This window comes from Entelurus aequoreus, linkage group LG19 (genome assembly GCF_033978785.1).
Source record: "Entelurus aequoreus isolate RoL-2023_Sb linkage group LG19, RoL_Eaeq_v1.1, whole genome shotgun sequence".
NCBI classification, from domain to species: Eukaryota; Metazoa; Chordata; class Actinopteri; order Syngnathiformes; family Syngnathidae; genus Entelurus; species Entelurus aequoreus.
Window position 1 is genome coordinate 43,120,087 of NC_084749.1, and position 12,451 is coordinate 43,132,537.

A 12,451-nucleotide genomic window follows, 5' to 3' on the forward strand; every position below is an offset into this window, starting at 1 on the left:
GGAAGAAGATTTTGGAATGCTAAAAAATAATAATGTAACCATAGTAGTATCGACTAGATACGCTCCTGTACTTGGTATCATTACAGTGGATGTTAGGTGTAGATCCACCAATGGCGTTTGTTTACATTTTGACGCCGGTGAGCTACGGTGTGTAGTGAAGCATGTTTAGCTATTCCTCGTCCTGCAGGGATGATACTTGTAAGAAACTTACTTTATTTGTCGCCCCCGACTTCCTGCTTGTTTGACGGATCTATGAGGCTGCCCTGCCCCCTTTTGGACAACATTTACGGTAACACTCAACAGTTACACTGCCACCTGCCTTGACTCACATATGAACTTGAAGTGCCATCCCATTCCTAACCCATAGGGTTCAATATGATGTCGCTCCACCTTTTGCAGCTATTACAGCTTCAACTCTTCTGGGAAGGCTGTCCACAAGGTTGCGGAGTGTGTTTATAGGAATTTTCCACCATTCTTCCAAAAGCGCATTGGTGAGGTCACACACTGATGTTGGTGGAGAAGGCCTGGCTCTCAGTCCCCGTTCTAATTCATCCCAAAGGTGTTCTATCGGTGGTTCAGGTCAGGACTCTGTGCAGGCCAGTCAAGTTCATCCACACCAGACTCCGTCATCCATGTCTTTATGGACCTTGCTTTGTGCACTGGTGCACAGTCATGTTGGAAGTGTCATGATCCGTGGTCCGGATCATGTTTTGTTTAGTTATATTCTGTTAGTTTTGGACTTCCTTAGTTGTTTTTGTGCACTCTTCCATTTTCTTATAATAAAGCCGACAGTTGACTTTGGAATATTTAGGAGCGAGGGAATTTCACAACTGGATTTGTTGCACAGGTGGCATCCTATGACCTATTCTTTCACAAATGTTTGTAGAAACAGTCTCCATGCCTAAGTGCTTGATTTCATACACCTGTGGGCCAAGTGATTAAGGACACCTTATTCTGATCATTTGTATGGGTGGCCAAATACTTTTGGCAATAGAGTGTACGTTATATAATTCTAAATGAAAAAGGCCTTTAAGAAAAAGACACCAAAACACATCAATTTGATTGGTTTCAATCAGCCTTAATGCACCCAGCTTGCAGCGATAAAATTATAAAATAATGTTGTCTCGACAATAATAGACGTCTTAAATATTTTATTTTTATTTTTGACAAATGTGTTGACACACAAACATCCTGTGTTCCTCGTCTGTCAGTCCGACTAATGTTGACTAATAATCATAAAAAGCTCCCACTAATGTAGTTTAATTAATCAACAGGTTAATATGTTGACCTTGAAGTGTAACGGCTTCTCTTTCAGGGTCAAAAATCATCTCAAATGGTGGAAGTTGCGAAATGAGCTCACAAATAAGTGACGCCCACAGACAAGGTTAGTTACTTTTTTTTAAATGATTGTTTCAAAACACGCTAGTGGCAAGTGGGCAGGTCAATCGTTCCGTCGATACACCTCTGCCGCATATCCAATACTCCATCGTGTGTTGTTCCTCGTACGCACAAGAACTGGATGGTATCGTCATGGGCCGAGTACAGTTTATTGTCCCGCCTGTATAGGAACATCACGTTGTGCTTGTTCATGAGTTCTCTATCCACAATGCAGGGCTCTGCAAGAAAACAAAAACATATTCAAATTAATGATACAGAGTGGAATGGTCGCCCGTACTCAATATAAATATCTCCAGTATATACAATATAGTATTTCTCTCCAGAATACATACTGGAGAGAAACCTTTTACTTGCTCTGTTTGTAAGATTTTTTTCCAGAAAGCCTAGCATGACCACACACATGAGAATACATACTGGAGAGAAACCTTTTGTTTGCTCAGCTTGTGCTAAACGATTTTGAGGCCAGCTAAGAACCAAGTTATTGCTGCAATTTAAAAAAACAAGAGACAAAACTCAAAACCAGTGAAGTTTGGCACGTCGTGTAAATCGTGAATGAAAATGGAATACAACGATTTGCAAATCCTTTTTTTCGACTTATATTCGATTGAATAGACTGCAAAGACAAGATATTTAATGTTCCAACTGAGAAACTTCATTTAATGTCAGCAACACATTGCAAAAAATTTGGCACAGGGGCATGTTCACCACTGTGTTACATGGCCTTTCCTTTTAACAACACTCAGTAAATGTTTGGGAACTGAGGAGACACATTTTTTAAAGCTTTTCAGGCAAGGCAAGGCAAGGCAAGGCAACTTTATTTGTATAGCGCTTTTCATACACAAGGCAGACTCAAAGTGCTTCACAGACAACAAAGTGAAATGAAAGAAAATAAAAGCAAAATTAAAATGCAGACAATAAAAATAAGAACAGTGCAGACGTTAAAAGTTAAAAGATTAAAAGATTTAGCTGAAAGCTAAGGTGAACATAAAAGTCTTCAGTCTAGTTTTAAAAGTAGTGAGAGTTGGGGAGAGTCTGACATCTTCAGGAAGTTTATTCCAGCTATGTGTTGCATAGTGACTGAATGATGCTCTCCCTTGATTTGAGTTTACTCTTGGAACCGCTAACAGATTGGTCTCAGAAGATCTTAGTGATCTAGAGGGCGTATATAGTGGGAGCATATCAGTGATATACTTGGGCCCTAGACCATGTAGTGATTTATATGTGAGCAGGAGGATTTTGAAATCTATTCTCTGATGTACAGGGAGCCAATGTAAGGATTTAAGAATTGGTGTAATGTGCTCACATTTTTTGGTCTTTGTTAGAACTCTAGCAGCAGCGTTCTGAACAAGCTGTAGCTGCCTGACAGTTTTTTTGGGAAGACCTGCAAGGAGACCATTACAATAGTCTAGCCTACTGGTAATAAAGGCATGTACAAGTTTTTCTAAGTCTTGAGCTGACATGAGCCCTCTAAGTCTTTTTACATTTTTGAGGTGATAGTAGGCCGATTTTGTTACTGATTTGATGTGACTGTCGAAATGTAAATCAGAATCTAAAATAACCCCAAGATTTCTGGCTTTATTTGAGGTTTTCAGGGACAGTGATTGAAGGTGTTGGACGACTTTAAACCTTTCTTTTTTAGCACCAAAAACAATGATCTCAGTTTTATCTTCATTTAGTTGTAGGAAATTTTGGCACATCCAGTGTTTGACTTGCTCAATGCACTGGCACAGAAGATCTATGGGGCGATAGTCATTTGGTGATAGCGCTACATAGATTTGGGTGTCATCGGCATAGCAATGATGGTCAATGTTATTATTTTGCATGATTTGTCCTAGTGGGAGCATATAGATGTTAAATAAAGTCGGCCCCAAGATTGAACCTTGGGGGACTCCACACGTTACGTTGGTTGGTTCTGATACAAAGTCACCAATGGAAACAAAATAGTTCCTATCTTGTAGATATGACTTGAACCAGCTTAAAACTGTGCCTGAGATCCCCACCCAGTTTTCCAACCTGTCCAAAAGTATTGAGTGGTCGACAGTGTCAAATGCAGCACTGAGGTCCAAAAGCATTAATACTGAAGTTTTGCCAGAGTCTGTGTTTAGACGGATGTCATTTATAACTTTAAGAAGGGCCGTCTCTGTGCTATGAAGAGGTCGAAATCCTGACTGGAAGTTGTTGTGGCAGCCAGTAGAAGCCAAGAAGTGATTTAGTTGTTGGAGGACAACTTTCTCAATTATTTTACTTATGAATGGTAGATTTGAAATTGGTCTGTAGTTGTTGATAACAGAGGCATCTAGGCTCTGCTTTTTTAGAAGAGGTTTAATGACTGCAGTTTTGAAAGCCTTCGGGAAATTGCCCGATTTAATAGAATTATTAACTATTTGCAAGATGTCTGTTGATAGGCAGTCAAAAACATTCTTAAAGAAGTTGGTAGGTAAAACATCAAGGCAGCAGGTGGATGACTTTAGAGCTGTCACCGTTTCCACTCAGGTGGAATTCTTTCCCATTCTTGCTTGATGTACAGCTTAAGTTGTTCAACAGTCCGGGGGTCTCCGTTGTGGTATTTTAGGCTTCATAATGCGCCACACATTTTCAATGGGAGACAGGTCTGGACTACAGGCAGGCCAGTCTAGTACCCGCACTCTTTGTAACACGTGGCTTGGCATTGTTTTGCTGAAATAAGCAGGGGCGTCCATGGTAACGTTGCTTGGATGGCAACATATGTTGCTCCAAAACCTGTATGTACCTTTCAGCATTAATGGTGCCTTCACAGATGTGTAAGTTACCCATGCCTTGGGCACTAATACACCCCCATACCATCACAGATGCTGGCTTTTACACTTTGCGCCTGTAACAATCCGTATGGTTCTTTTCTTACGACGTCCACAGTTTCCAAAAACAATTTGGAAATGTGGACTCGTCAGACCAAAGAACACTTTTCCACTTTGCATCAGTCCATCTTCGATGAGCTCGGGCCCAGCGAAGCCGGCGGCGTTTCTGGGTGTTGTTGATAAATGGCTTTCGCTTTGCATAGTAGAGTTTTAACTTGCACTTAACAGATGTAGCGACGAACTGTAGTTACTGACAGTGGTTTTCTGAAGTGTTCCTGAGCCCATATGGTGATATCCTTTACACACTGATGCCGCTTTTTGATGCAGTACCGCCTGAAGGATCCAAGGTCCGTAATGTCATCGCTTACGTGCAGTGATTTCTCCAGATTCTCTGAACCCTTTGATGATAGTACGGACCGTAGATGGTGAAATCCCTAAGTTCCTTGCAATAGCTGGTTGAGAAATGTTGTTCTTAAACTGTTGGACAATTTGCTGACGTATTTGTGCACAAAGTGGTGACCCTCGCCCCATCCTTGTTTGTGAACGACTGAGCATTTCATGGAAACTGCTTTTATACCCAATCATGGTGCCCACCTGTTCCCAATTAGCCCGGTCACCTGTGGGATGTTCCATATAAGTGTTGGATGAGCATTTCTTAACTTTCTCAGTCTTTTTTGCCACTTGTGCCAGCTTTTTTGAAAAATGTTGCAGGCAGGAAATTCCAAATGAGCTAATATTTGCAAAAAAATAACAACGTTTTCCAGTTCGAATGTTAAATATGTTGTCTTTAAAGTCTATTCTATTGAATACAAGTTGAAAAGGATTTGCAAATCATTGTATTCTGTTTTTATTTACCATTTACACAACGTGCCAACTTCACTGGTTTGAAGTTGTGTATGACATTCCTGTTGCAGAATGTAAATCCAACAAAAATGATGAGAAATAGGATTTAAGACTTACTGAGGCATTTCATGTCGCCAGTCCATTGGCCATTTTTGCAGGTTTTATAAGGTTCACCCTCCATTTTGTAATGATTCTGGCAAATGTATTCAACCCTGTCATTGTGTTCGTACGTGTGTTTAGTGGAAAACTTGGTGTCTCCGCCCGAAAGGTGAGGTGGACGCTGACATCCCGAAGCAGCTGAAAGAATCAAACACAGTTCACAAGGTCATTTTAACGACTCGTATCCATAGTCCATTCTCAAAATAGATAGTCCATTCAGAAAGTTTTAAGAGGGGAGATATTATGGAAAACTGACTTCTTAAAAGCTTTTCCACTCATAGTTGGGTCTCTGGAGTAAGGGCCAACTTAAGCGTGACTTTACGCTACAAAGTCCAGTTTTGTAAACCCTTAAAAAATATCGACGTAATCATAGTCTAGATACCTCCTGTACTTGGTATCATTACAGTGGACGTTAGGTGTAGATCCGTCAACGGTGTTTGTTTATATTGTAGCGTCCCAGAAGAATTGGTGCTGCAGGGAATTCTGCATGAATTTTGGATGATACCACAAATTTAGGTATCGATCCGATACCAAGTAGTTACAGGATCATACATTGGTCATATTCAAAGTCCTCAAGTGTCCAGGGACTTATTTCCTGAGTTTATAAACATAATATACATTTTAAAAAAGGAAAACAATTTTTGTGACGGTAAAAAATAGCAACGTAATCATAGTAGTATCGACTAGATACGCTACTGTACTTGGTATCATTACAGTGGATGTTAGGTGTAGATCCACCAATGGTGTTTGTTTACATTTTGATGCCGGTGAGCTACGGTGTGTAGTGAAGCATGTTTAGCTATTCCTCGTCCTGCAGGGATGATACTTGTAAGAAACGTACTTTATTTGTCGCCATGGAGACCAGGATTAGTGATTTAGAAGTAGCTCAAACACTAAAGCACCTCTTCCTGAGGGCGTCTCAGTGTTATAACTTCACCTTTATCGTTAGTTTTTAAGCCAAAATGCGTCCGTTCTCCCTTTTCTGTCTACACACCGTGTCCGCTTGTAAGTACTCGGTGACTGTGCGCTGCCGAACATGCTCGTCTGCCCGTAAACCAGCAATGACACGACGTGACAACGACCGGTACTTTTCATAGGCGGTATAGTACCGAATATGATTCATTAGTATCGCGGTACTATACTAATACCGGTATGCCGCACAACCCTAATAACTAATAATAGTAATAATGACTGATAATTCGAAGGAAAGACCACCAAAAGCGGAGAAGTTGTCGACATTGGACAAAGTTGCGAGACTGCGCATATTTCACTGGGATTGGATTAATTCGCATGAATTCGCAAAATCCTTGAGGGACTTAAAACTGTCAATCGCATAATTATGTCATGTGCGAATTAAATAAGTCAGCTACACACTAGTCAAAGTGTCAAAAAACAACAAAATAATTTGTTGCTATTGAAATTAGAGATGTCCGATAATGGCTTTTTTGCCGATATCCTATAATCCGATATTGTCCCACTCTTAATTACCGATTCCGATATCAACCGATACCGATATATACAGTGGTGGAATTAACACATTATGCCTAATTTTGTTGTGATGCCCCGCTGGATGCATTAAACAATGTAACAAGGTTTTCCCAAAATAAATCAACTCAAGTTATGGGGAAAAAAATGCCAACATGGCACTGCCATATTTATTATTATTAACAGCAGCTTGGAATTTGGGACATGCTCTCCCTGAGAGAGCATGAGGAGGTTGAGGTGGGCGGGGTTGGGGGGGGGATTGGGGGTAGTGGGGGGTGTATATTGTAGCGTCCCGGAAGAGTTAGTGCTGCAAGGGGTTCTGGGTATTTGTTCTGTTGTGTTTATGTTGTGTTACGGTGCGGATGTTCTCCCGAAATGTGTTTGTCATTCTTGTTTGGTGTGGGTTCACAGTGTGGCGCATATTTGTAGCATTGTTAAAGTTGTTTATACGGCTACCCTCAGTGTGACCTGTATGGCTGTTGACCAAGTATGCCTTGCATTCACTTGTGTGTCTGAAAAGCCGTAGTGCCTTTAAGGTTTATTGGCGCTCTGTACTTCTCCCTACGTCCGTGTACACGGCGGCGTTTTAAAAAGTCCTAAATTTTACTTTTTGAAACCGATACCGATCATTCCCGATATTACATTTTAAAGCATTTATCGGCCGATAATATCGGCAGTCCGATATTATCGGACATCTCTAATTGAAATGTTTGGTTCCATTTGATCAGTTCCACATCTCTGCAATATTCATGTCCTTGCTTAAGAGAAACTACATACATGGTCATCTCACATAATGATAAATTGGACGAATATTCCACACATAAATACTTGACATAACACAACATGCACTTTGTCTTTTTTCATGTATGAAGGCAGACAGACAATTAGAGCAACGTACGACCACAGGTGCTGACTTACGCTCGCAATTAGTACCACGAGACTGCCATTGTCCATTATTGCAGATGAGTTTGAAGAATCCACTGTAGCCAACAGCACAGGCGACTCTCACCTGATCCTTACTTTGGTAAGTGGCTTCCAGACTTGTTGTCTCGAAATTAGAGTCATACATGGGACCTTTGATAAAATCTTCAAGAGTACATTCTGTGTATGTGTGGGGGGAAAAAAGTCAAATAATTAGTCAAATTATAATGGAATGCAATGCAAATGACCCTTTTTTTTGTTTTTGTTCTTACCTTGACATGTAATGAAGCTCAGCGTATGCATCCATAATAATAGAACACAGCTTTGAGTTATTGTGTTCATTTTCTGTTCCTCTGAAACAGCAAACACAACTAAAACAAAAAGTGTTTCTCAATGATTGACGCCAGGCCCGGGAAACCCCTAATTTGAGTTATTTTAACACAAAAGTTGAGTTACGCGAACTCAATGTTGGTTGATTCATAACCCAACTATTGGGTTGAATTCATTTAACACAAAACTTGAGTTACGCTAACTCATTGTTGGTGAAATCAAAACCCAACTATTGGGTTGAATTATTCAAGCGAAAAGTTGAGTTATGCTAACTCAATGTTGGTTGATTCACAACCCAACTATTGGGTTGAATGTATTTAACACAAAAGTTGAGTTACGCTAACTCAATGTTGGTTGATTCATAACCCAACTATTGGGTTGAATTTATTTAACACAAAAGTTGAGTTACGCCAACTCAATGTTGGTTGATTCCTAACCCAACTATTGGGTTGAATTTATTTAACACAAAACTTGAGTTACGCTAACTCAATGTTGGTTAAATCATAACCCAACTATTGGGTTGAATTATTTAACCCAAAAGTTGAGTTACGCTAACTCAATGTTGGTTGATTCATAACCCAACTATTGGGTTGAATTTATTTAACACAAAAGTTGAGTTACGCCAACTCAATGTTGGTTGATTCATAACCCAACTATTTGGTTGAATGTATTTAACACAAAAGTTGAGTTACGCTAACTCAATGTTGGTTGATTCACAACCCAACTATTGGGTTGAATTTATTTAACACAAAAGTTGAGTTACGCTAACTCAATGTTGGTTGATTCATAACCCAACTATTGGGTTGAATTTATTTAACACAAAACTTGAGTTACGCTAACTCAATGTTGGTTGATTCATAACCCAACTATTGGGTTGAATTTATTTAACACAAAACTTGAGTTACGCTAACTCAATGTTGGTTAAATCATAACCCAACTATTGGGTTGAATTATTCAAGCGAAAAGTTGAGTTATGCTAACTCAATGTTGGTTGATTCACAACCCAACTATTGGGTTGAATTTATTTAACACAAAAGTTGAGTTACGCTAACTCAATGTTGGTTGATTCATAACCCAACTATTGGGTTGAATTTATTTAACACAAAACTTGAGTTACGCTAACTCAATGTTGGTTAAATCATAACCCAACTATTGGGTTGAATTATTTAACCCAAAAGTTGAGTTACGCGACCTCAATGTTGGTTGATTCATAACCCAACTATTGGGTTGAATTTATTTAACACAAAAGTTCAGTTACGCTAACTCACTGTTGGTTGATTCATAACCCAACTATTGGGTTGAATTTATTTAACACAAAACTTGAGTTACGCTAACTCAATGTTGGTTAAATCATAACCCAACTATTGGGTTGAATTATTCAAGCGAAAAGTTGAGTTATGCTAACTCAATGTTGGTTGATTCACAACCCAACTATTGGGTTGAATGTATTTAACACAAAAGTTGAGTTACGCTAACTCAATGTTGGTTGATTCATAACCCAACTATTGGGTTGAATTTATTTAACACAAAAGTTGAGTTATGCTAGCTCAATGTTGGTTGATTCATAACCCAACCATTGGGTTAAATTTATTCAACACAAAAGTTGAGTTACGCCAACTCAATGTTGGTTGATTCCTAACCCAACTATTGGGTTGAATCTATTGAACACAAAAGCTGAGTTATGCCCGTTACAATGTTGGGTTATTCCAAACCCAATTATTGGGTTGCACAATTTAGCGCTCTTTGACCCAATAGTTGGCTAAAAACTATACATTTTACTGCTGGTTTGTCCTACTCCTTCCCATCTGCTGGTTCAGAAAAGGATGAACCCCTAACTTGAGTTATTTTAACTCAACATGTTGGGTTATTTTTTTCAACCCAACTTTTGCGTTGAATTATTTAACCCAAAAGTTGAGTTATGCTAACTCAATGTTGGTTGATTTATAACCCAACTATTGGGTTGAATTTATTTAACACAAAAGCTGAGGTATGCTCATTACAATGTTGTTATTCCAAACCCAACTATTAGGTTGCGCAATTTAGCGCTCCTTGACCCAAAAGTTGGTTAAAAATTATACATTTTACTCTTGGTTTGTCCTACTTCTTTCCAACTGCTGATCAAAATTATTTTTATTCCATTAAAATATACTCAAAAGCAAGATATGAGTGACATTTTCTTTTACAAGAATTGCCGTGTATGGTCATAGTAGTTCTATACAGCATGCTCAAATATTTTCATGTCCTTAAAGGCCTACTGAAAGCCACTACTACCGACCACGCAGTCTGATAGTTTATATATCAATGATGAAATCTTAACATTGCAACACATGCCAATACGGCCGGCTTAACTTATAAAGTGCAATTTTAAATTTCCCGGCAAACTTCCGGCTGAAAACGTTTCGATATGATGACGTATGCGCGTGACGTCAACGGTTGAGGCGGAAGTATTCGGAGCCCATTGAATCCAATACAAAAAGCTCTGTTTTCATCTCCAAATTCCACAGTATTCTGGACATCTGTGTTGGTGAATCTTTTGCAATTTGTTTAATGAACAATGGAGACTGCAAAGAAGAAAGTTGTAGGTGGGATCGGTGTATTAGCGGCTGGCTGCAGCAACACAACCAGGAGGACTTTGAGGATAGCAGACGCGCTAGCCGAACGACCTCACCTTGACTTCCTCCGTCTCCGGGCCGCCAACCGCATCGGTGATCGGGTGAAGTCCTTCGTCGTACCGTCGATCGCTGGAATGCAGGTGAGCACGGGTCGTGATGAGCAGATGAGAGCTGGCGTAGGTGCAGAGCTAATGTTTTTAGCATAGCTCTGTCGAGGTTCCGTAGCTAAGTTAGCTCCTATGGCGTCGTTAGCAACAGCATCGTTAAGCTTCGACAGGCTGGAAAGCATTAACCGTGTAGTTACATGTCCAGAGTTTGGTAGTATTGTTGATCTTCTGTCTATCCTTCCAGTCAGGGACTTATTTGTTTTGTTTCTATATGCAGTAAAGCCCGATGCTATCACGTTAGCTCCGTAGCTAAAGTGCTTCAACGATGTATTGTCGTGGAGATAAAAGTCACTGTGAATGTCCATTTCGCGTTCTCGACTCTCATTTTCAAGAGGATATAGTATCCGAGGTGGTTTAAAATACAAATCCGTGATCCACAATAGAAAAAGGAGAGAGTGTTGAATCCAATGAACCCTTGTACTTAAGTTACGGTCAGAGCGAAAAAAGATACGTCCTGCACTGCACGCTAGTCCTTCACTTTCATGTTCCTCATCCACGAATATTTCATCCTCGCTCAAATTAATGGGGTAATCGTCGCTTTCTCGGTCCGAATCTCTCTCGCTGCTGGTGTAAACAATGGGGAAATGTGAGCATACCTTCCTCCGGTGTCGTCACGCTACTTCCGGTACAGGCAAGGCTTTTTTTTTTATCAGAGACCAAAAGTTGCGAACTTTATCGTCGTTGTTCTCTACTAAATCCTTTCAGCAAAAATATGGCAATATCGCGAAATGATCAAGTATGACACATAGAATGGATCTGCTATCCCCGTTTAAATAAAAAAAATTCATTTCAGTAGGCCTTTAAGATGTGTGATTGTAAATAATGTTAATGAGATTAACCCTTAATAAAATTCCCTTCAAGAAAAATGTACTTTTTTAATGAATAAAAAAAAAGCCTTTTACCCAAAAATGCGTCACTCATTGAAAAACAACCCAAAAATGGTTCATAGTTTTAAAAACCCAGAAATTGAGTTAAAATAATACCCCTATAACCCCAAAACGGGATTGCTCTTCGTAAAAATAACTAAAATTTAACCCAACACTCGCAACTCATAAATTGGGTTATCAAAATAACCCAGCATTTTCTTTGAGTGTGTAGCCTCAGACTCACAGAGCACAAGAGAGAATATGACCCATCCAACTCATACATAGAGCTCACCTTTAATGGCGCGTGGAATCCACAACAAAGTCTCGACTAATCCCCTGTTTAGTCTTTTGTTCTGTCCATCCGACGGAATTAGGCAAAATAGGACAATCCAAAGATTTGCTCACTTTGGACTGTTTGGTTTTGTTTGTTTTACCTTCTTGGTAATCATTTGCAGGGATCAATATTACAAACAAAATATGCCCACTCGCAACTCTTCTAATCAAAGTTCAGCAGTGGAGGAAATAAAACAAATATAGACAAAAATACTAATCTCACAAAAAAGTTTGTAGAATTGTCCAAAATAGTTGCTTATTTTGAGGGGGTTATTATTATATTATTGTTAAGTAAGTGGTAGCTTAATGTTGAAAAAAGGTAATATCAGGGTAATGCCAACTATTCAAGACTTGGTTGGTTAGGCAATGCAGTGTTTGTCTATCTTTCTCAATGTGGTTTTGGGACAACATGTTTTGACTTTTGCCCACAAACATTCCTTTGACTCATTATTCTTAGTGAGCCAGATAGTCAGGAAGTTCAGACTGATAGCTAATTAACAATT

At 39.4% G+C, this 12,451-nt stretch overlaps 1 protein-coding gene across 2 annotated transcripts; it reads right to left on the reverse strand.

Annotated features, from left to right (window-relative positions):
• Positions 1-1,136: 1,136 nt before the first annotated feature.
• Positions 1,137-12,059, reverse strand: cfhl5 (complement factor H like 5). Of its 2 annotated transcripts, none has more exons than XM_062028523.1 (5): positions 11,908-12,059; positions 7,913-7,993; positions 7,638-7,820; positions 5,193-5,372; positions 1,137-1,616 (listed from the first exon to the last, which is right to left on the reverse strand). In XM_062028523.1, exons 2-5 carry the CDS (start codon positions 7,980-7,982, stop codon positions 1,423-1,425), a joined length of 627 nt encoding a protein of 208 aa, XP_061884507.1. In that variant the 5' UTR covers positions 7,983-7,993; positions 11,908-12,059; the 3' UTR covers positions 1,137-1,422. The 2 variants fall into 2 exon arrangements, with proteins under 2 accessions (XP_061884507.1, XP_061884505.1); XM_062028521.1 differs by having other exon boundaries at positions 7,913-8,011; positions 11,908-12,054.
• Positions 12,060-12,451: the final 392 nt, after the last annotated feature.